The 24,641-nt window shown below is 50.3% G+C and overlaps 1 protein-coding gene across 1 annotated transcript in view; it reads left to right on the plus strand.

The window, feature by feature from the left end:
* Window positions 1-24,641, plus strand: part of CSMD2 (CUB and Sushi multiple domains 2) — a 368,722-nt gene that overhangs the window by 26,827 nt on the left and 317,254 nt on the right. The window contains exon 2 of the mRNA XM_069036010.1: window positions 5,408-5,675. Coding sequence (XP_068892111.1) covers window positions 5,519-5,675 — 157 coding nt within the window. The 5' untranslated portion in view covers window positions 5,408-5,518. The remainder of the gene's footprint in view (window positions 1-5,407; window positions 5,676-24,641) is intronic.

The raw sequence follows: 24,641 nt of genomic DNA on the forward strand, positions 1-24,641 counted from the left end.
CATGGTTCTCGCTGGCAGAGGAGTTGAGGTTTGTCCCTGCGGCTTCTCCAGGAATTAAACCCAGGAATTCAGTCAAGCTTCAGGGGATTGCATCAAACTTCCAAATTCCTTCCTTCTATTCCTAATAATGGAGCACTTAGGAGCCTTTATCCATTTCTGGGTGGGTTTTTTTTCCATTTTCTGGGAAGGTGATCCAGAGGGAAGGATGAGCTTTTCCTCTCTATCCCATAAGCCACTTATCCATAACTTGTAGGACAACAATCTGCTTCCTTAATTTGTTTTTTTTTACGGATCAGAAAGCAGCTCTCAGTATTGTGCCCTGAGTCTGGAGGAGGAGTTCCACTCTCTCCTCACAAAATTTGTCTCTGTTTATTCCCTGGGAGAGTGGAAAGTCTGAATGGTTGGGAAAACTGGAAAATGGAGGGAGGGAATCTCAGCCTTGGCCGCTACTTTAATGCAGTAGAAAATCTGAAGTACTTGAGTTATATTTAATTATTTTTATCCAGTGTTGCAGGAGCTCCTGTAAAACAACAGAAGGTTAAAGGCATTAATAAACATGGCATTTCCTCATTAATCTCTGGGATATTTGCAATTAGGAGGACATGCTTTGGCTGTAAGCAAAGTCTGTTTCAGGTAAGTTACTTTTCCAGGCTGTAGTTGTGCAACACAGCCCCCAAAACTTGGGAATTAGCAGTGAAATCTCCTTGGAGGGCCACGAAACTCTGACCTGGAATTTCCTGAGTTGTGAGACCAAATCAAATTGTAAGAATAGAACCAAACCCTTTGCCCAAAGCTCAGAACTCTCTGAGATGAGGAGACTGCAAAGGAGAATCAGTTGGTTGTGTCTTACACCTCCAGCCTGAGAAATTCAGTCCAGAAAGCTGGACAGGAGGTCTGGACACGCTCCAGGGGTTTTGTCTGTCCTCAGATGCTTCGAGGAATTTGTCAGCCACAGAATCCCAGAGTGGTTTGAGTGGGAAGGGACCTTAAAGCCCATCCAGTGCCACCCCCTGCCATGGGCAGGGACACCTTCCACTGTCCCAGGTTGCTCCAAGCCCCGTCCAGCCTGGCCTTGGGCACTGCCAGGGATCCAGGGGCAGCCCCAGCTGCTCTGGGCACCCTGTGCCAGGGCCTCACCACCCTCACAGGGAGGAATTTCTTCCCAATATCCCACCCAGATCTCCCCTTTTCCAGTTTGAAGCCATTCCCTGTGTTCTGTCACTCCATCCCTTGTGAATAGTCCCTTTCCATCTTTCTTGTTGTCCCCCTCAGGTCCTGGAAGGCCACAATTAGGTGCCCCCAGAGCCTCTCTTCTCCAGGCTGGGCAATCCCAGTTCTCCATGGTCATGAGCTTCCATTTCAGCAGGAGGAGGAGCCTGGACTGGGTGTTAGAGAAAAGTGGGATAGCAGCCCTTGGCATGGCACATGACAATTCCTGAGTGGAAAAGGCCATTCCAGCAGTTTCCAGTCCTGGACTGGGCATCACCACAGAGCAAATATTGCAGTGCTGCCCCTCCAAACCCCCCAGGTTCCTGTGGGACCTTGCAGCGGGATCGAACGATTGTGTGTTCCTTCACGACACATCCACGTGCCTGCAATGGTCACCTGCTCCAAATCCCAGTTCTTGGCGGTTCCCTCCTCCAAACACCCATTTAAATTCCAGTTTGCTCCTGCCATGTTCAATAATTTAATGTGTTATCAATTTCCTCTTCTTAGCTGGAGGGAATGACTGATGCTCTGTGCACACACTATGGGCACATCTATGGTTCATAAACAGCTAAAGTTAGGAAATTCTAAATTGTAAATGTATCTAATTATCTCTAATCATAGGCTCACTGTAATTAGTGGGATGCTGGCTCCCCTCTATTTTTAAAGAACAGAGATATTCTCTGTAATAAAAACCTCAACAGATTTGTGCCGTGGGTATGAAAATAGAACATTGTTAGACTATTTTTGAGTACAGAAACAACTTTCTGCCCCGTTTTCTCAAAGGGATTCCTGTCTGGTGGCTTCACAGGCTGCAGCCTTTCCCTTCTGTTCCTCCATGGCTTCATCTGGAAAATTCTCAGTTTCCTCATCTGTGAAGTTATTTTTTTTGAAAGATGAACTATCAGTTAACACTTCCATGTCCCAAGCAGGATGGGCCAGGTTTGCAGGATGTTCTGTTGGGACGTTTAGAACTGGACACGTGTTAATTCTTGTTCATTGTGAGCTGGATTTGTCAATTTTTCTATTTCGGGAGCACACAGTAAATATTATCCTATTAATGCAAAGAGCATCCTTCCCTCTCGCCCCATTATTTGTCCTGCGAAACATGATTTGGCATAAATTTTTCTGTGCTAAATTCAGCTTTTCTTTGTGAAGATCAGCTGTTTACAGTAGCTTCCCTATAACACTTTAATTTTCAATTTTGCTCCTTTGAATGCCGCTTTCGCATCTTCCTGTAAATATTTTGATGTGTCTGTGGTTGTTTTCCTTTAAATGTTGTGGGGAAGCAAATGCAGCAGCTGCTTAGGGTGCTTCAGAATTTGAAGTAGTCGGATTTCATGGGACACACTTGTCCCAAAGAAAATTGGTTGTGGTGGAAAAAAAGCAGGAATGATTCGCCTCATTAGCTGGAGGATGTACCCCGTGCCTCAGGCTTTGTTTCAACAGGTGAAACACCTCGGGAAAGGTGTAGGATCACGGAGTGGTTTGGATGGGAAAGGATCTTAAATTAGCTCATCTCATCCCACCCCGTACCACGGGCAGGGACGCCTTCCCCTATCCCAGGTTGCTCCAAGCCCTGTCCAGCCCGGCCTTGGACACTTGCAGGGATGGGGCAGCCACAGATTCCCTGTGCCAGCGCTTCCCCACCCTCCCAGGGAAGGGTTTCCTCCCCAAATCCGGTGGGCAGCACCTGGAATTCGGGGACGCTGCTGTTGTCCATTCGGAGGAACCAGAGCAGAGTTTTGGCGGGGCTGGGGGACAAGTGGGACACGGAAAAGCGGGATAATAACTGCGGGGAATGTGGCATTCCAGCCCGGCTCCGGCTGCGGGTGGCAGTGCAGAGCAGGATTTGCGTCCCGGTGGGCGCTCGCACGGCAGACAGGATTTCTGTGTTTAGTGAGAGGTGATTTCGCAAGGTGAGACGCGAAGTGAGTGCTCGGGGTTAAAGACGGGCTGGGAAGCAGCGCATCCCTCGCTGGGGGTGTTGTGATCGGAGAAGTTGGGGGTGGCCGGGATGGTTCGTGCTCATCACAATTGTCCGTTCCGTGAATAAACGCAGAAATTTTTTCTTATTTATTCTGGAGAGCGTTCAACCCTAAACCTCCGTGGTTTTTTTTTTTTTTTTTTTTTTGCGACGCAAACCTACCCGGGAGGAACCCCTGGATTTGAAATCGCTGTGAGCCGATTGCCCGGCAATAAAGTGGGATTGTGGCTCCTCAATGCCTTTTTTATGCCTGTGGATCGTCGCTGGTGCATGCAGGGCTCTTGGCTCAGCCTCTGCCCTGCGGGTGTGCAGCTTCGGCTGGGTGCAATATTGGGCTGGGGGGCATCGCTGGCTGGGGAGGGGACAGCGAGCGCATGGAGCTGTGGCCCCCCGTCCCCGGAGCTTTCCCCGGGGGAGCTGTGCCTTCGCACAATCGGGGCTGTTTGAATTGATGCTGCAGCTTACACAGACATAAAGCAACTCTTTCATGTGCCAGCCCTGGTTGCCTTGGCTCTTGGCAGCGGCTCCCGGTGTAGGCAGTGCGAGGATTGAAAAGCAGAGGGGACGGAGGGAGAGGGAGAGAGAAGGAGGATTGATCCCAGGGTGGAGGGACAGAGCGGCGAGCCCTCGATATAATTTGTTTTTTAGCTGTCAAATAAGCTCGTTCAAGGCAACCGGAACACGGCCGAAGAAGGGGGTTTTGCAGCAAGGAGCTGCAGCAAATGCAAAGCCGGGGGAGCCGGAGGAGCAGGGGGATGGGTGGCCAGGGGAGCCCCCGATGTGGCCCCGGCACAGCCGGGGGCAGCGGCCCGGGCCCGGTGTGGGCACCGGCGGCAGCGGCCCGGCCGCGCCTCCCTCGCACCCCGGGGGGAGCGGGGGAAACAGGGATGGACGGGGGGAAAAGGGGGATGACAGCGCTGGAGAGGGGGATGTCGGGCTGGCAAACACCCCCTGTTCCACAGGGCTGTGGGAGAGGGGCAGCTCCGAGCCTGTCAGGAACGTGAAGTCGGTGCTTGCCGAGGAGGGAGGAGGGGGAGGATGCTCGAGCGTTCCAGAGTGCCTTTTTCTTCGTTATTTATTTATTTCCTTAAGCTCTGGTGTCGTGTTCGAGTTGTTTTCCTTGTCCCTGGCTCTGAGCATCATTAGCAAGATAATGAAGTTCCCGAATGTGGCGTTAAGTGGCTGCATTCCCATTCCTCCCTCCCTTTTCCCCATCTTGCCTGCAGCTCCAGGGACCGGCGTACCGGGAGATGTTAAAACAAAAACAAGGGGAGGTGGTGCCGGTGGTGCTGGTGGTGTTGGTGGGGGAGAAATGGGGCTCTGCCAGCCCTGCCAAGGGCAGGAGCTGCCTGTTGGCTCGGGGGAGGGGGCACAGCCTTCCCAGCTCCAGGATGCCTCTGGACCAGTCCCACCAGTATCAGGGGACCGCTCTGTTGCTGGGAGCCGTGCTGCGAGAACAGATAGGGAAAAGCGGGGGGGGGGGGGGGTGTCTGTCGTGACCTGTGTTTGCAACAAAATTTGCTTCATCACAAAAATTGTGTCAATAGCATCAAGTTGTTTATTGGGGGGGGGGCTGTCTGAATAACAGAGATGTGTGTGTGACAGAGAGAAATGGGGGCTGGGGGGCTCGTTCCTTATCAGGAAACCTGTAGTGTCAAAAATAAACACCCTGCTGGAGCCCAGTCTGTGTGGGGTTTGGTGCTGGTGGGAGGCTGGTGCCGGGTTGGGGAGGTGGGGTGGGGGGGGGCACCCCCAAGGCAGCTCCGTGTGGAGGCTGCACAGCATCCCCCTGCCACAACACCCCATCGAGAGAGGGAACAAAGCTCCGGGAACGATTAATCAAGTGGCTTAATAAAAAAAAAAAAAAGTATAAATCCCTGAGGGCTGCGTGGTGCTGGTGGTGCTGCTGCCGAGGAGCTGGCTCTGAGACAGCCACCGGGAGGGACGCGCCAGCCCTCCCCTGCTCTCCTCTCTTCTCCTCTCCTCTCCTCGCCTTCCCTCTCCTCGCCTCTCCTCTCCTCTCCCCGAGCTGCTGCCACACTTGGTTCATTCCAGCTGCAGAAGCTCAGAGCCTTCCATGCGGTGGGATTTTTTTTTTTTTTTTTCTCTCCTGGGCTGAAAAAATTAAGGGAAAAAAAAATAATAAAAATCACAAGCCTGACCCGCTTCCCCCCCCACCTCCCCCCTCCTCCTTCCTTTCTCCTCTTCATCCAGCCGAGCCGAGGACCATCCCAATCGCCAAGGGGAAGGCAAAAAGGGGGAAAAACCCAACAGCAGCGACCGGCAGACCCCCAGCACGCCCCGTTCCTGCCGCTGCCCTTTGACATGCAACCTTCCTTGGGATGGGACCAGCCGGGATGCAGCTGCAGCTTCGGAAGGCACTGGTGGAAATTGGGGATCGTGGCTCTCATGACGGCGGAGGGGAGCGCCTGGAGCCGGGCGCTGCTGCTCTCGCTGGGGCTGCTGGCTGGATCGGCGATGGGTGAGTGCCGTGGGCAACTTCTGCACGAGCATTTCTTCTGCATCCCCAGCTCCGGGGATGAAAGGAGCGGCGTTGTCCCCCCGCATGGGAAAGGGGGTGCGGGGCGTGTGGCACTGGGGTGGGTGGCAGTGGGGTGATGGCACTGGGGTGATGGCACTGGGGTGTCGGCACACGCTGCCCTGGCGTCTTGGGCACGGCACCGAGGGTGTTTGATTCAGACCTTTGGAGCTGCATCCTTTGGGAGCAACAATTTTTTAAGCGCTGGGGTGTGATAAAGGGTGGCTTTCTATGATCTCATTCCCCTTCCCCGGTGGGTCAGGTTTGGGCACAGGCGCTGGTGATGTGCAGGATGACTGTGAAAAATGCCAGCACCGCTTTCCCCTCTGTCTTTCCCTGGCATCTTAATTCAGGATTTCACTACCCTGCTGCTTGCCCACAGCTGATAAAACAGATTTTTGGATGCCTTGCATGAAGATGGAAGCACTTTCCTCCTTTTCCTCCTGCCTTCCCGGTTGAATATCTCTTATATATGAGCTCCTTGGCCTCAGCATCCTGGTTTTTATGAAATATGCATGTTTGGGCTTGAAAGCTGAGGAAGGCTCGAATTTGGGGGCAGTTTGCTTGTGTCTCCTACCTCATTTCCGCAGCTGCCCTTGTAGCCAAAGCAGATCCAGGGACTGAAGTTTATTTCTGGTGTAAACAGCAAATATTTAGGGACTGTCCTTCTGTGTGTGTAGGAGGGGGAAGAGTGGGAGAGCCGAGTGCTGGCAGTGGCTGCTCTCCACACTGTGCAGTGCCCCGATTTCCAAGAGTTTCCAAGTAACGTTGTCTTGTCTGCTGTATCCTAGGCTGGAGGAATGCCTGTTTGGGTGTTGATGTGTATAAAGTCTTGGCTTTGGGGGGGGAACTTTATCTGGAATGCAACACTGATTTTATTATGTAAGGCAGGTTTCCTTTCAGGGGCTCAGGATGAGGATTAACTGCTCCTCCTGAGCACTCTGGCAGTGGAGCTGAACAGTTTTGCTGACTGGGAGGATCTGTTAGGAAAGGCTGTAAACCCACCCAAACGACCTACAGGTCCTAATAAAGGCTGAATATTTATTCTGGTGGCTATTTTTCATTTCTTCAGTGTGAACATTCAGCCTGTGCACTGAGGAAAACCATTCCAGCAGCTTCTGCTGAGCTTTCCTCATACGAGCAGACTGATGGAGAGATACCTAAATCTCAGATTTACTCTATCAGGGGCTTACAGCTTTTTTTCTTCTTCTGAGCTGTCTGTGGCTTATTCACACTGGATCTTCCAGGCTTCACTCTGTACCTTGCTGAGCATTTAATCCTTTCTTCTCAGGCCCCTGGTCCCTCCTGTCTGCATTTAGAGCTCTCTGTTCTGGATCCTTCAGCCAGAGGTTGATGCTCTGGGTTGTTTTGCTTTGTGAGCAGAAGACCTGCGAAAGCTTTTTAGATCTCAGATGGTTTCTTTTATCTGCATGAGTGCCAGAGGCATTGATCAGTAATCTCTTTAGATTCTGAAGCCCCAGACATGATGGTTTTGTGGAAGCAGGATGCCAACTTTGGCGTCAGTGTCTGGTGCTGGGTACGCAGGGACGCACACGGAGGGAGGGGAGGCACCCGCCCTTTGCAGGCTCTGTGGTGGGTTTGGGGTGTAATCCCGGGAAATCAGTTCAGCCTGGGCTGAATCCTGAACCACCGTGGAACAAAGTTCCAAGAGCTCCAAGCTCTCCCGTTCCCGGCGGGGTGTAGGGAGCAGTAGCCAGGAGTTCCCATAGTGTGGCAGCAGAGCCGTGTGTGTGGAGCTGTCAGCGAGGAGTTGGACATAAAAAGGGGAGAAACGCTGCTCCCATCACATCAGCTGGGCCGTGTCTGCAGTCCTGCTGCCCAGAAATGGCCTTCTGAAAACTGGCACAGGGCGTGTGGTGCCTTCAGGTGCTGCCGTGTCCGAGGGCAGGGTAATGGAGCTTCCCTTGGGGAAGGATGGGGCTGGAACGGGAGGGAGGGTGCTGCTTGGGGATGGGAAGTTTGCTGTGGGTATGGAAGGGGGAGAGGAAGTGGTTTGTGTGGTTCCCCCTTTCAGTTTTAGGGGTGCAGTGATGGTTTCACGGGGATAGGATGGGCAGAGGGCACTGGATTTGCCTTTGGCTGTGGTTGATGGTGACCCCTGCCCGGCCTCTCGAGTGTGATGGTTCTGGAATTCCGGGTATCGATTGTCAATCAGGTGGGCACAGCAGTGCTGCCCGCTCCTTTCTGCTCCTGTCTGGGGAATCAGCTGTGCTCCAGCACTGAAAGGTGCATTTGAGGCTTGTGTAGGCCCCGTGTGTGTGGATAAACACAGATAAAATACCTTTTAATGGCCTATTATAAAAGGGTCTTGACACCATTATTTACAAACTGTGCCTTATTAGTCAGCACCTTGCGTGGTACTGGGTTAAGGGAGGATGCACCAGCTTGAAACACCATCTCATCAATTTAGACCTCTGTAATTTTCTTTTTTCTCAATGGGAAATAGTTTTTGCCAGACTTTTCTTCTGAAGAGTGGAGGAGCAGGAAGCTGTTTATGAATTTTGTTTATGAATTTAAGATGTGGGCAGGAACAGAGGACAGGAGAGGTTTCATTGCAGACATCTCAACCTGCACTGATAATTCCAATCCCCTGAGGGACCACGAGGGGTTAAAGAACATTCCCTGTTGTCCCACGTTTTTAATCAGGTGTGGACCAGTGTTAGAAATATGAGGAGAAGGTTCAGTAGGAGGTGCAGTCAGTAAATCTGGTGGTTCTGGATCAAACTGAAATTTAAAGACCTGAGCTGGAGACCTGCTCTGTCCAGATGCACACTGAGAACATGGAATGGGATGTAGGAAAAACAAACCAGGTTCCTGTTTTAAAGAGCACAGCTTCCAGCCGTGTGTAAGGCTGGTTCATACCCTCGGTGTGCTTCTCATTTCAGCCTCCTGTTGAAGTGATGGCCCCTTCAGTTCCTGTTAGGGATGTTTTGGATCCATCCATGAGCCATCCTTGCTTGTGGAGGGTGATGTTGTGTGGTCCTGCTGCAGGTAAATGTAGCTTAGAGAGCACAAGTGCATCCATCCGAGGTGGTTTAGGGGAATTCTCCTCAGAAAGTCCCGTAACTGAAATACAAATCCACTGAGGCTGTTGTTCAGACAGACAAATAAAGTCTCGAGGCTCTTGGTGAGAAAAGAGGAGCTTGTGAGGGACCACGAGTTGTGGGAGCAGAGGGGTCTCTGATGAGCTGCAGGGGAGCCACCTGCCCAGCTCCCATTAATCAGCACCCAGGCCTAACGAGCTTTCCTGAGCCCAGAGCTCAGGGGAGGGGGCTGCACCACCACAGGGTGCATTTATGCTGTAAATCATCCCTTTATTTTGTTCTCTTGTCTTAAATCCTCACTTGGGAGTTCCCAATGAGGAACATCCACATCCAGCACATTTCCCCATGGAAGTGTGTGCCCTGAGCTGTGGCCAGAACTCTGCTGCAAGCTTGGGATGTTTGGCTCACAATTCAGGGAATCACAGAACCATTTGGACTGGAAAAGACCTTTAAGGTCACAGAATCCATCGTTAACCCAGCACTGCCTATCCCACCTTCTGCCTTCCCATTCCTGGCAGATTTCCCTGTGCTGGAAGTTGTTCCTTGCCTGTCCCTCTGGTGTTTTTTTCGCTGTGGCTGCTGAGTGCAGCTGAAGAACATCTAAACCCCAGTGTTCCTCCCCACTGAGCTGTGCCCGTCCCTCGGATGCCTCCCGGGGCAATGCCGGATCCCGCTGCTGCCGGCTCCCAGCTGCGCCAGCTGCAGGGAGCACAGGGGGCTGGTTGCTCCTCTGCTGCTGCCTCCCCCTCGTCAGGAGCTCCTGTCAGACATCAGGATGGGTGTGGGGAGTGAGATCCAGGCAGTCTGCCCCGGATCCCGTGGATGGATTCGGGCTCCAGGTGTGGCAGAGCTGTTTAGGGGATGTCAGTGCTGTAGGGGATGTGTGTTCCTATAAAAACTGAGTATTCCTCCCTGCTTTGCTTCTAGGGGATGGTTCCTCACCCCCCCCCCAGGCTGCTGTCAGCCACTTCACCAGTGCTCCAGGGATTTCCAGCCGTGGAATTACTGTGTGGTGTTGCTGCCCTTCTCCGGTTTCTGAGAGCCCAGCTGGTTGGGAAATGCCAAATTTCACAGCTGTGTTTCTGTTCCTGCTGCTGCCCCCCGACTCCTGCCAGAATTTGGCCTGGATCTTGACCAGAGGAAATTGTTATGATAATGTTGAGGGTTAGTTGGGGGCAAGGTCAGGCAGCCTTAACTGGTTTTGAGCCCACAGCATTGCAAGAAAAGTCTTTTTAACTCCATTTTTATCAGGAGTATCCTGAGACACAGGGCTGGAGTAATTTTTCATGGGCTTTAGTGAAATTATAACAAAGCTCTGTTTAGCTGAGTGGATTTTACATAATACTTCTTTACTCTCCTCCATGTTTCTAGGCATGGCGAGATGCAGAAACACCATGAATAGGCCTAAATTTAAATTAGGCTTTTTTTTCTAACAGAAGATAGAGCAAATTCAAATGGAAGGGGAGAGATAAGACTTTTAAGGGCTACAAAAAAAGGAATGATTAAGTAGTAAAGATTCTGTACTGCTGGAATTGTTGAGTGCAGCATTGAGCTGTCTTCTTGACGTACACAGCAGCCAGAAATGTCAGAGGTGGTGGAATCCTGTTGATTGGCTCTAAATCCAGTGAGGAATGATGGGAAGGGAAAAGGCATCAGGCTTTAAGGGGAGTTTAAACCAGGTGAGGCTTCTTGCTCCCCCTGGGAAGAGGTGGGAACCATCCATCCTGCCTGGTAACTGAGGATTTATGGTCCAGCTCAGCGTTTTAATTTTCACTGCTCGTTGAAATGTTTCCCTGAAGTCAGTTTAGTGAGAGCTCCAGTGTGTGCAGTTCATCCTTGGCCTGGAGATACTGCAGGGCAGGAGCCCAGGTGAGGCTCTGATCCCACCCAGTGTCTCTGCAACCTCTGAGAGCAGAGACAAATTCCTAACAAATGACTCAACCTGATCTCTGAGGTTTCTCCCGGCCCAGACCACTCCATGGAATAACTCATTGCTTCATGGAGTGACCAGCACAGGGTTGTTTGGGGAGTTCAGGGCACAGCAGAAAACGTTGGCAGCTCAGCCTTAACCACGACGTGGCTTTTCCTGGTTTATTCCTCAGTTGTCCACCAAGGAACGTGAGGCTCCTTGCTGTGAGGTGATTTCAGTGTGATGCCTTAAGAGGCCTCCCAGGAGCAGAGACTGGACAGGAGTAAGGGAATCAAGGCAGGGATTTGTTTGAAAGGCCTTCAAAGGTACCCCTGGGAGCCAGAGGCCGCTGCCGAGATGGGCCCCAAGGTGGACGGCAGGGCACGAGTTCTTCACACTGTTATAGGTTTGGTTCATTTGCATAGCAGGGTGACTTCTCCAATTAAAGCTTCAGTTAATGAGGTCATTCCCCTCAGCTTGCCCCCCTTTAGAGGCTCTTTGGTTGGCACATTTTGGGCCTAGGACAGTCTGGGTGTCCCTGGAGAGCAGGCCCAGAGAGGCTTCGTTATGTCTGCCCAGCACAGAGAGCAGAAGTGAACAGGCCACAAGAAACTCCAGAGTTACACACGGGGCAGTGCAGGACTTGGAAAATAGAAAAGTTAAAACCTAAGGCATCCAGTGCAACTCCAAGGTTATTTCCTGCTCTGAGGAGAAGGCACTTCCATGGCTTTCGGTGGAGTTGGGCTATGGAGATGAACCCAGTGATAGTAGCAGCCACAGTTCGGTGTTTACACAGCGTTTCTGGGGAGTGAAGTACAGTGCAATTATGGAAATGGATGTTCTCTGCTTGCAGCAAACAGGATGCTGTGCAGAGATCTGCAAAATCTCTGTGCTGCCTCCATGCTCTGCAGTGGCAGCCAGGGCTGGTGGTGGTTAATGTGTAATTGGGACAATCCCATTGATTAAAGGAATCAAATCAACTCTGTTTCAGTGTCTTGGCCCCATGGACACAGCCAGAATGGAGACTGCAGGGAGCTTGGATGGAAATGATTTTACACCTCCCTTGCATGAAAGTGGATGAGAGTTTTTGGGGTGGTTTTCCCTCCTTTTTTAATGGGACTTTACAGCGGGTTATGTGGTGTTTCTTCTTTCTTCCCAGTGTCAGGTGCATTCCTTGACTCAGCTCCTCATAATAATGTCTTGTCCTTCTAAGGCACAAGCATCACCTCTGGGAATAAACTCCCTGGTTTTGAGTGCACACCATGGTGTGCTGATGGAAAGAGAACTGGGGGCTGTGTCAGAGTCCTGCTGGTGCTGGTGATTCCCAAGGGGTCAGAAAAATCATGGAGTAAGGAGATGTGATGGCTCTGACTTCCACTGGAAGAGGGTTTTGTAACCATGAGGCCTGGAGCAGCTGTGGCTGCCAGGGAGGTGTGGGATAGGGGAGTAATTAAAAAAAAATCAAATCCTGCCCCATTGTTGACTGCAGAAATCTGCTGGGAAATGAACCTGTGGCCTGCATTGGGGGAATGAAGGTTTGTAGAGGGTTGAAGGAAGTGGAACAGGGTGCAGAAACACCCGTGCAGCCTGTGGTGTTGGGGTGTGACAGTGTGGTGTGATTATCAGCAGTGTCATTACCTGTCCAGTGAGGTGTAAACACTCAGAATCCTGGAATCACTGAGGTTGGAAAAGCCCTCCAAGGCCATCAAGTCCAACCTGTGCCCAGTCCTCACCTTGTCCCCGGTCCAGAGCACTGAGTGCCACATCCAGGTTTTCCGTGGACACTTCCAGGGATGGGCACTCCAAACCTCCCTGGGCAGTTCCAGTGCCTGACCAGCCTTTCCCTGCAGAAATTCCTCCTGGATGCACCTGGAGGTGGCCCTTGTGTGGCAGAAGGAACAGTCTAAACGATCGACAAGTATTGTGTGTAATTCTCAAGTGCTGGAGGACTGTGGAAGAGGTGGAAATCACAGCCCAGAGGGCCTTTCTTCCAGTGTTGCTGGAATTCTGCTTGTCAAGCCAGCTTTGGCTTCGGACAACACGTGAGAAAGGCCACCAGTGTCACCAGAGGCAGCTTTGTTTGTGTGGGCACCACCTGGCCAGGGCTGGAGCTGCAGCCAAGTCCTCACTACAGAAATTCTCAAACCCTTGCTGGCGTTTCAGCTTCTTCCTTTGTTAATCCTGAGTGTTCTCGGAAGGCAGCTCCTCTTTCCATCCGACCAGAAGGAAATCTACAGCTTCCCATTTCCTGCTGGTGAATGTTATCCCCTTCCCTCCTCGTAAAAAGGCATTTCTACTCCTGTTTCATTCCTGGGCAGAGCAGTGGGTGCCCCAGGAGGTGCAGGGAAGGTGGGAGGCAGAGGCAGGAGCAGGAAGGCCTGGCCAAGGTCACCCAGCAGGGTGTCAGCAGAGCCAGGAGCAGCCTGGATGTCGCTCCTGCGTCATCCCACACTGAGTGCCAGCACAGGAATGTGATGCTGCTGCTCCTGAGGTGGTTTTTGAGAAGCCTTCCTGCTGCAGATGAGGTCTGTGCAAAGGCATTTCACAGTGGTTACACTGGAACAGAACAATTCCTCTGTCCATTTATCAAAATGTCTGTGATTCCTGTTTCAAGACGGATAAAACAACAGTGAATATCAAATAAAGGTGTCTTTGTCCAGAACACTTGAAAACAAAAGGAAGGGAAGGTTTGTTCCTCTGACCTCTGGAATGTGAAGTCTGTTCTGTCCTGGTGAAATGGCTTTATTTGGGTTTCATCCACCTGCCTTGGGGGCTCCTACATTTCTTTCAGTGTAGAATTTTACCTGTTCCTCAGTTGTCACTTCAGTGTAGACCAAAACACGGTCACAGCCTGATAATCTCGGCCCCAGCTGCATCAGAAGGTGCAAGAAGGGCTGGAATAGCCAAGAAAGATGAGTTAATCACAGGCAGAGAATTAACCACAACTGGGGATTTGCTGCTTCAGTGCTCTCCTGTTATTTGCACACTCCCCTGACTCGCAGGAGTTGTTAGAGCCCAGTTCCTGCTGCTTCCCGTGGCTGTGGGCACTGGGGAATCCTTCAGAGCCTCACTCACTCTGCTTCCCTTCCCCATCCCTAAACCAGGGATAAATAGAATTTGCAAAATGATTTACAGATTTATTCTGCAGGGAGAGATCTTGGGATGTTTGCGAGGAGCTTTCAGCAGGTACAAATTGCACGAGGTTGATTAACTGCACAACTTTTACATGCTCTTGGTTCTCTCCCTTGATTGCGTGGAGTGAATTCAAGCGTTTCATGTACAATTTGGGATTAATTGTGAATGACATTTTGAGGTGAAAGTTGTCTGTCTGCTACTGAACTTCAAGTAATATTGTCAGAAAAAGTCAGAAATGAAATCTCATGCAGTTTGTGTTGCAGGAAGGATTTGCACAGCTCCCGTAATTCGTACAGAATTGCCTCCACAGTTTTTATATGTTTAGATCCATGTTTTATGCAAAGACTGCAGCTTTTAAAAGCAAAGTGTACTCCCTAGAGATGGGAAGGTAGGAGATTTGCACTGAGAATTTGCCAGAAGCATCAGGGAATTGGATCCCGGTCTTTAGCAAAGCAGGATATTGGCAGAGGATGGTCTGGACCTTCTGATTTTAACCTGCCACAGACTCTGCCTTTGAAGCAGTTGCTTAAATTATGTGAGCTCCAGCTTCTTGTCTATGGAGGGGAAAAATAGTGCTGTACTAATAATATTATCTAATTAATTAAGAAGATGAATGCCTGCAGGATGGCAGAGATCAAATGGAGAACTTGTTTCCTTGTTATGGTTCCTGTTATTTATCAGCAGTTTATCAATATTTTGTTCAGTTAATTTAGTGAAAGCAGAGTTTGAAATAAGAATTTTTTTTTTTGGTGGTATTTATGTCGTTGCTTTTGGAGTCGGATGGCCTGAGGTGGAGTTTATTCCCTGAAAAATCAGGAGTGGGATTTTAGGCACAGAAAGTTTGTTGAGGAGCGTTGCAGTGGGGAATGATGTGTTGGGGTGTAGTGGCTTACACAGGGTCACATCTTATCCCCATTCCTCCCTCTCCAGGTCTTTAAATCCATTAATCCCAGCAGGATTCTGCCCTCCTCTCCCTGCTGCTGGCAAAGGAGGCTCTGCACCTTGCAGAGGCTGTGGGGAGCTGTTAAAGTCAGGGGTACAGAAAATTGCAGCTCATTTCTCCTGTGACAAAGGCACAATTCAATGTTCCTTTCCCCTTTATCCACCAAATAATAACACCTAGAAAAACACATTTCCTCCTGGAAAGGGGAGGAAAATATCCCATCCTGCAGAAGGATAATGGAGCTGATGCTTTTCCAAAGGCAATGCCATTTTTAAAGATGCTCCTTGCATCCCACAGCATATTGTTTATATCCCTCTATTGTTGTTTTGTCTCCATTAGGGAAAGGTCAGGCATGGATCCTGGACACTGGGCATCTGTCAGCAGCATTCCCGAGGGGCTGGCATTAAAGTTAAGCACCACTCAGGCTGTTAATATTAAAATAACACCCTATTTTAAAGTAGTGAAGGGTTTTAGAGTGTTGAAGTATTTTAGAATAATGAAGGGTTTGAAGGATGGGGAGTTTGTCCCTCATTGTGTGGGGACTTTCTTCCAGTGTGGGGCCTTTCTTCCCAGTGTTGGGTTCAGCACAGCCTCTGAAGGCAGCAGCCCTGGCCTGACCAGGAGGACAATCTGCCCTCTCTGAGGGCTCCACTTCCCTCTCTGCAGGCTCTGGTGTCCTGTCCTGCAGATCCTGCAGCTCTTCAAAGCTCTTAAACCAGCTGGATTGGAATGTCTCTACTTTGGTAGGTGCTTTAATGAAAATCGGGTTTAAAAGCCCCATCAGAGCTCCTGTGCCGAGGGAACAAGGGGTGGAATTGTCCCTACACAGTCGGGAGAGCCCAGAGATAAAGCCCAGGGTGGGTTTTGAGTGAAGTTCTTTGGACTTGATAAAAAAGGAGGAAATGCTTCCCTGTGAGGGTGGGGAGGAGCTGGGAGGGAATTCCCAGAGCAGCTGTGGCTGCCCCTGGATCCCTGGCAGTGCCCAAGGCCAGGTTGGACATTGGGGCTTGGAGCAGCCTGGGACAGTGGGAGGTGTCCCTGCCCATGCCAGGGGTGGCACAGGATGAGCTTTGAGGTCCTTCCCACCCAAACCATTCCAGGATCCTGTGGCTGATGCTACCCTGGTGTCTCACAGGCCCAGGGCCCTTCTCCAGAGGCACAGGCAGGGCTGGTTCTGCTCCTGGGCAAGATTTAAGGTATAAAAAACCAACCCTGCGAGGTCTCTGCTGTTGTCACCTCTTGGTAAACACCTGGACATCTTCCTGCTGAATTAACTAATTTTATTTAAAAAGAGCAAGTTCATTTCACTGAATTTAAAATACCGGCTCTGGGGAAGCTCTGTCATTTGTTCCTCCTGGGAGCACTTCCCAATCTTAAATTAGAGAACAAGTAATGACCTTTTTGTGCCCAGGAGTCCAATGCTGAGGGCTCTTACAGGGAGTTTTTTGCCTTTTTTTCCGTGAAATGCAGTTAACAAATGAGACTTTTGACAAAAAATCCCCAATTTGAACGAACAAGTCGATTCAATTCACCCCCCGTTAGCTCCTTGATTGAGAGCTATGTAGATTGAAGAAGAAAGGTATTGATCTGCTTTGGGGATTGAAAACTAAGATGAAGTGGAATATGTCTGTGGGTGAAAATGAGGTTTTAAATGGATGGAGGAAGTGGGAGAAAAATAAAACACAATGTAGTGTTAATGGAAGGGAGTTCTGGGTTTCTCTGGCGGTTGCACAGATGTGGAGAGGTCACAGGATGCAGAAACTGTTCAAGTCGTGGAAAATCGGTGCCTGGCACAAGAATTCTTCTAAACTGGGTCAGAACAGGACAGAAAAGTCTGGTTTTGTGCTATGAGAGCATCCATCAGTTACCAAGATGATGTTTGGACAGAGGGACATTGCCTGCTGAACAGAGCTCACAGCTTTCAGTGCCTACGGATGATCTTTAACGTCCCTTCCAAACCATTCCACGATTCTCTGAAGTAATAATCGAGGTTTTGCCATTGTAAACGTGAAATTCATCTCTAAATGGACTGAAAAATTCAGTATAATTGAAATGTTTCACTCTTTCTCCAGATAATCTGGTAGGAGCCTTTTGTAGCTGTTGTTGTTTGGGGCATGTGACGGGCTTGGGTTTTTTTTGGCTCATTGGGTGAAGTGAATTATTAACTTTTATTTATTAACTTTTCTCTGTACCGTCAACTCCAGGTGACTTTCATTGATTGCTCAAGGTGACAAGGAGGCATTAGGTAATAAATATCAAGTGCTGCAATACTTAAAGGAAGTGAATATGAAAGTGCTGTTAACGGAATCAAGTAAAAATTGGATTTATATCCTAACAAAAATTCCCAGGAGAAATTGCTTTCTGTTTGGCTCTTTTTGTAATTCAAATCCAATCACACAAGTGTGAGCTGTTGTAATACAATTGCCTGGCAGAGGGGTTTGTTGGAAGATCTCAGAGCACTTGTAAACACACAGAACATTTCACTTTGCAGAGCGTGGGGAGATGAGAATTGTGGTGCACGAGTGAAGAGCTTTTAATAAGTGGCGTCTCTGCTTGTTCCGAGTGATATTTTTGATTTATTTCAGCTCTGGAGGTGTGAGATGCTGGGGATGGCAGTGGGCAAAGTGGTTTCTTCTGTTTTAGCTTCTCTGGGTCCCTGTTCCGAGCCCTGGGGACTAAAAAGGGTCTGTGGCCTCCTTGCAAGCACCAGAAGGGGACTTGTGTAACTTCTGGGCTTTTAGAGAGTAAAAAGTGCATGAAAATACAGCCTGGGTAATTAATTGATGTGTAAAATCTAAGTTAGAATCCCAAACATGGTGGGGAGGGGAAAAAAAACCCCTTGGAACCCCCTCGGAGCTTAGCACAGGTTTCTTTGGGAAGGAGCTCTCCCCACTGTGCTCTCCTTAAACCATCAGCTCTCCATCAGGGAAATGATGGAATTGCTGATATTGGGAGAATTCCAAGGGCTGAGGGCTTGTAGATTATTAGGGAGATGGGGATTTGGAGCCCAAGATCTCCCTTAGGCCTTGAGGGAACATTGAACTTGACAGGTGGACACAGAGCTTCAGTGGCAAATGGAATCGAGCTGGTTTCAAGTGTTCTGTGGTGACAAGGTTTGGTGACAAGGGCAGTCCAATAATGAAAGATTTTCTTGAGGAATTCTTTAATTTTGGCTCCACTGGGTCTTGGGATGGATTTCACCTTGAACCTGGCTTCACCTTCTTCAATTTTTATTTTCTTTTTTGAGATAATCCTAACACCCGAGATGAAAATGCCTTTGAGCCCACTGGATAAACCATTTAAATGCAAATATTATTTTACTGCAAAATAATTGAAATACAAATTGAAAAATCTGTTTTGGCGATAATAATTAGCACCTTGTAAATGAGACAGTAAAAATGCTGCTCGTGAGTGGAGTCCATTTGCAGATGCTGGGAAGAAGGTTTGTCATCAAATCAGCTTATGTTTTCTGAGTTTAATTCCAGTTGGGGGTTGAGATGATCTGGGTCATTTTTACAGATATCTGTCAGTGGAGGTGAGAAAAACTGAAATCTTTGCTGTGTTCCTCTTAGAGAGAAAATAAAAGTAAAATTTTCAGAAGGTTTTGAATCAGGCTGAACATTTTCATTGAGGCTCAGACTCCCAGGACAAGATTTTCAAGGATATTTAGATGCCTAAATAAGTGGAGACTTGCCCAGGGAGGGTTTGTAAGGGAAACGTGGCTGCACAGCTCAGGTGGGGTTGGGAATGCTCCAGAGCATCTCTCTGCAGTTCTTGGGTTATAAAATATTTGTAAACCTGGGGCTTTGAAAAGCCTGGGGCCTTTTGAAAAGGATTTGTGAACTTGGGGTGGGTTTTGTGGTGTTTGTCACAAAGGGGTCACCTGGTGGCTTGACACCTTCTCGTGATTCCAGGCTCAGTCAAGGCCTCCCAGCGTCCATCTCAGTGCCTTAACCATGCCTTAAACCATAATTTTTTTGAGGGTAACTCCTGCTTTGCCAGGCAAATTGCAGAGAGAGAGGAGCTTTGAGGTCCCTTCCCAGCCAAAGCATTCAGCAATTCTGTGGTGGAATCCAAGGGCACTGCAGGAGCTGAGAGGCCATGGAGGGAAGTGCTGGGAATTCCCGGCGGGGCTGTTCCTCACGCCAGAATCTGCATTAATTGGTTAATGCCTGTGGAGTGCTCTGGAGATGGAAGCAGTTCCATAAGTGCCTGGGTTTATTATTCTGCTGACAATGGCTGTGGAGAGGAGTGGCAGCGCTGAGGGAACAGTCAAAATTGATTAAGAGACAATTCTGAAAGGGAAAGTTTTGAGGGAAGGAAATTACATCCCTGGAGAAGAGACCAGTCTGGCTGAATATTGGGATAACTGTGGTGCTTCTGGAGCTGAGCGAGTGATCTCAGGTGATGGCTGGTGTGCCCAGGGTTCCTGTTTCCAGCAGGGGTGGTGCAGCTGTGGACTTCCTGCAGATAATTGGTTAATGAGTGGCTGCTGGAAGTGTGGGAAGCATTGGGAAACCCAATTGTTTAGGTTTGTTTGGAATATGAAAGCCACAGAGTTTGAAACAGAACTTGTGAAATCCAAGAGCAGTCTGGAAAAATCCTGGGATTTTCTGGGTTGTGAATCACGAAAGCTTCAGTGTGTGTGTAGGCAGCTCCAAAGGGTTTTCCAGCAGAGATGAGGAAGAGCTGATGGAAGTTTTCATGAGGCATTGAGGAGCCTTGGTAGGAAGGATTGAAGTGGTCTGATGTCCTTGGCACAGGAAGAATTCCGACTGGGATGTGCTGAGGGTGATCAGAGGTGTATCCTAGAGGAGTGAAAGCACAGCTCTTACTTGTCCTGGAAAACAGGAAGGAGATCAAATTATCCTCCATAAATACACCCAGACCAGGTAAAACAGGCTGGGGAGAACTGTTCAAAGGAAAATGTTGGTGTGGAAAGAAATGGCCCCAAGCTGTGGCTTTATCCTGAATTTCCACTGTTGCTGTTTAAGAAGCTTCCTGCACATCCTGGGGGTGGGTGATTTGTGGCATTTGGATGGAATCCTTGATTCCAAACACGTGGATGAGCTGCTTTGCTCCTGTGTCCTGGACACACCTGCAGCCACTGGCTTTGCTCAAAACACTCCTGTCGGGCTCATCTCTGTTGCTGAGCTGCCCTGGGCTGAATTCAGGTTCAAATTCAGGTTCAAATTCAGGCTCAAATTCAGGCTCAAATTGGGTGTTTAAGGCTGGTAGAGAGGAGTGATCACTCTGGGCTGGGTGCAGCAGTTCTTTCCTTGTGTGTGTCTGGCTGCTTCTTCCACACCACTTCCCAGGGCCTCAGCAGGAAGCCCCAAACAGCTGGAGCTGCTGGAATCCAGAGGCAGGAATGTTGTAAAGGAAATAATCTGGGACTTGATGAACGTGGCGGACGCTGGTTTGTGTGCAATAGCAAGCACCAAACTCTGTCACTGATGGCTCAGCAGACACAGAAATTTCTGTGTGTTTACAATCCCTCTCCTTTCCCTCTCCCAAGGCCTGTCAGGAAGCGCTGGAGCTGCTCCCTGTGTGCCTGTGCTTAGCAACTGAGCCTGGCAACGTCAGGGCACCAGCGGCGGTGCTGCGGCCCTGGCTGCCTCTGGAATCGTAATTTGGGATGAACCATCCTGCTGCCGCTTTTCCAGGGCTTCCAAAGCCTGGAGCTTCGTTCCCTGTCCTTCAGGCTTCCTTGAACACGCCCAGCCAGCTTTCCTGCCACAAACCAGGCGAGCTGGGAGCGAAACCCTGTCAGGGCGTGTGAAGTTTTTCCAGGAGTTTTCTGGCTCGGTCACGTTGTCCTGTGCTTGGGGTGAATTCTGTGGATGTGAAGAGCTCCCGTGACACAGCTCCATGATTTCACCTGAATCCGAGGCTGCTGCAGTGCCACAGGGGCCAGACTTGACTTGTGGAACATCTGTACCAGGAAATGGATTTGCTGCTCTGAGAAGTGGAGAGGGCAGAAACCTGGGATTGTGTTTAAAATCTTATCAACTGTGGCTGCTTAATTAGATTTTTAAAGTGCTTAAAGCACTGGTCTCTTTCTGGGGCATTCAGGCTTTTTGTTTGCTTGGGGTTTTTTCAGGATATGAATGTCTGAACTCCTTCAGCTGAGGTGCCCTAGAGCCCTGTGGAGGTCAGTGGGCCTGGCAGAACGAATGCCCCTCGTTCTCATGCAAAGGGCACGGAATAAAGTCACTTTTGTCACAGGACAGACACACATGTGGTTAGTGAGACAGGGTACAAGGAGAGGAATTGGCTGGTTTGCTGGGCCTGCAGAGAGCTCGGGGTGGGTGTTGGGCTCTGTGCAATCCTGAACGTGTCTGGATATTTATCCCGGGCAGATCAAAGAGTCTCTGTCGTGCTGAGGGCTCTGAGAGCACTGTCAGTGCCAGACTGCTGCCTGCTGCCTCACCATGCTCCTCTCCCCTCCTGTCACTGGGGAAGCAAATCGAGCATAAATCTCTGGCAGCGAGCTGGGCTGGTCCCTTCACGCCGAGGGACGGGCAGGGAGAGCTGCTGTGACCCTGCTGTCTCTGCATTTGCAGTTCACACCAGGCAGGGCAGCGAGTGTGAGCACCTCTCAGGGCACTGACGGTGCTGCTGCTCCCTGTGCTGCCGTTCCCGGCGTCCCAGTGCTCTGCAGAGATCTGATCCCAGCAGGGAGCAGCTGTGCCAGCTCCGTGCTGTGCCCAGGCTGCAGCCAGGGACGCTGCTCTGGTGCCACTGCCAGGCTGAGGCTCCCCTGCTGCTGGCAGGGACTGTCCCACTGAGTTTCTGCAGCTCTGGGTGTGATTCCGTGGCACTGTGGTTGCAGAAAGCCTGCAGGAAAGCCTTGCAGAAAGCCAGGCTGGGCTCTGGATGGCTCCACGTCCTCCTGCACTCCCTGTTAGTGGCCATGGGAAGGGCTGCTGTGGAAGTGGAGCTCAGCAGGTGTGTTCCATGAGACCAGTGCAGCTCCTCTCCTGGGTGTTTCTCCCTGAGCTTTGAGGAAGTTCCCTTCAGGATTTACCATCACCCTTTGGCAAAGAGAGCACAGCCTGGAGGTGTGGGGGGTGTGAGATGTTCCTAATTCTGTTTGTGGCCAGTGCTAACAGCAAATGCTTTGGGTGGCACCACCGCCCTGGGATTTATGATGTGGTGCTCAGTCCATGGAGTGGAGTGGGAAGAGGCAGATCTTCAGCTGGGATAAGGAATCCTCTGGAATCCTGCCCTCTGGTACTTGGCAAGGACAAAGAGATGGCAATGGGGCAAATCTTCACTGGTGACTGAGCAGGTGACTCTCAGGTCACTTAAGGCAGGGTCAGTGTGGGGTGTTGAGCTTGGCTGATAGGAGTCCTGTGCCTTGTTCACTGCTGAAAGGTTCAAGGGCTTCCCTTTCCCTTTCCCTTTCCCTTTCCCTTTCCCTTTCCCTTTCCCTTTCCCTTTCCCTTTCCCTTTCCCTTTCCCCTTGTCTTTCTCCTTCCCTTTCTCCTTTCCCTTTCCCCTTTCTCCTTCTCCTTCCCCTTCCCCTTCCCCTTTTCTTTTTCCCTTTCGCTTTCCCTTTCCCTTTCTCCTTTCCCTTTCCCCTTTCCCCTTTCCCCTTTCTCCTTCCCCTTCCCCTTCCCCTTCCCCTTCCCCTTCCCCTTCCCTTCCCCTGTTGATGCTGTAATCAGTAATTGAAACTCCTCACCAGTATTGACCAAGCAAAGTTTTCTTTGTTGTGCACATTTCCAATGTTTCCTGACGTTGAATCCTTTGCCGTTGGATCAGCTGGTGGATGGAGCAGTGTTTGTGTCTCCACCTGGAGTCAGTGCAAATCAAATGCACAGGTTTTGCAGGTGGCTGACTGGAAATGGTCAGGAAAATGTGTGTTCATTAATGTGCCTTGCTAAACCAGACTTTAGACTTTGGTACTGCTGATATTAAAACCGACGTGTTACGAGAGATTTTCTAAACTCTCCTTAGAACAACTCCAGAGGAATTTTTCAGTATTTTCCCACTATTAGTCCTGAAGCCCTCCTGCCTCCTCTTCCAGCAGGAGGGAATCCATCTCCCTTTCCCCTCACTGTGTGAGAGTCTCCCCTCCTAAACACTTGTCCTGTTGTCTCACCTGCTCTGATTCCGTTTGGATTGGGAGCTCTGCAGATGGCAAAGTGCTCCATCAATCTGCTGGAGTGATTGGGAATGGTACAGCGAGCACCTGGTGGGAGCCAGCGATTGATTAGATGACAATCTTTGTTTAAAAAAACAGGGATGAGGGCCGGGAAGGCTGAATCCCTTCTGTTCCCAGGTCATTCCAGGGCAGGGATGGCACAGGGGACGCTCAGGTCATTGTGCCATGCTCGCCCTCCCTGAGCTGCCTTCAGCTGGGGTGGAGTTGATTCCACCAGAACAGGTGGAGCCCAAAGTCATGGAATAAATGAATCCAACAGACTTTTCTGTGGACTTTTCATGGAGGTTTTGCAGGGGTGCTCCACAGACTGTGGGGGTGATATCTGCTGTTACAACAAAAGTTGGGAAGGGGAGTGGTGCAAATGGAGTTGTGCTGGATAATGTGGGATCTGGGCATGGAATAAGGGCGGGACGTGCAGCTTCGGGCTGGGGTAGAGTTAATGTTCCTCCCAGGGGCTGCTCTGGGGCTGTGTTTTGGGTTTGTGCCGAACACGGCGTTGATGATACAGAGGTGTTTTGTTAGTGCTGAGCTTGCCCAGAGCCAAGGCCTTTCCTGCCCCTCATACGGCCGTGCTGGGGAGGGATTGGGGAGTGTGTGGGAGGCTGGGAGGAGACATGGCAGGGACAGGTGACCCCAAGTGACCAATGGGGTATCCCAGAGCATGTGACATAAAATGGGTGGACAAAGGCAGAAGGAGGGGACATTTGGAACTGATGGTGTTTCTCTGCTCCATGTGAAGGGACCCTGCTCTCCTGGAGGTGCTGAGCACCTGCCTGCCCACGGGAAGCAGGGAATGAATTCCTGGGTTTGCTTTGCTTGCGTGCACGGCTTTTGCTTTCCGTGTTAAACTCTTCATTTCAGCCCACGAGTTTTCTGGCTTTTACCCTTCCATTCTCTCCCTGTTCCTGCTGGGGGGGGGATGAGGGAGCAGCTGTGGGGGGATTGGGGTGACACTGTGAGGACAGGAGGACTGGAGCCCCAAGGGGAAATCTGGCAGCTGCTTTTAGAACCAGCGGCGACTCCAGCAATTCCCAGCATAACCCAGGGCAGCTTTTCCTTCCCAGTCCCTCCCAGCAGCTGGAGTGTCTGGCCTGTCAGGGTGCTGCTGTGTGCTGGTGAGACAGGACATGTGTGCAGTGTCATGTTCCTGGGCTGTCACATTCCTCCCTGGAACGGGTTTTGCTGTTACCTGGAGCCGGACGTTTGCTGGGTGTTTTCACTGCTGCTGTCAGAGCTGCTCGGAGCTCAGTGTTGGAGGGATGTGCTCTCCACAGGCTCAGCCATGGATTACAAACTCAAAGGATGATAAAGCTGGAAAGACTTTCTTCAAAGAGGGCTGGAGGAGAGGAGGGAGTGTGCCAGGTGACATCCCAACATCGGGGTGATGCAGAATGAATGTCCACCCCAATGTCCAGCTGGGATTGGACTCAGTGTCCAGTTTTTGATTTGGCACTTCAGGACAGATGTGGCACAGCTGGGCAGAGTCCAGAACCCCACCAGGGGGTCAGAACCATCACTGAAGAGGGAAGCATTGAACAGATTGGGCTCATTTATTCCGTAGTGGTGCTTCCCACATTTTTGGGTGTGTAGATTCAGCATTCCCGGTGTTAGGTGCCTTTCTGTCTCTGTAGGTGCTCATGGCATTTCTAGAGAGCTGAAAAAGCCTCGTGTCCGTTCTCTTTCC

Source organism: Aphelocoma coerulescens, chromosome 23 (assembly GCF_041296385.1).
Source record: "Aphelocoma coerulescens isolate FSJ_1873_10779 chromosome 23, UR_Acoe_1.0, whole genome shotgun sequence".
Lineage (NCBI taxonomy): Eukaryota > Metazoa > Chordata > Aves > Passeriformes > Corvidae > Aphelocoma > Aphelocoma coerulescens.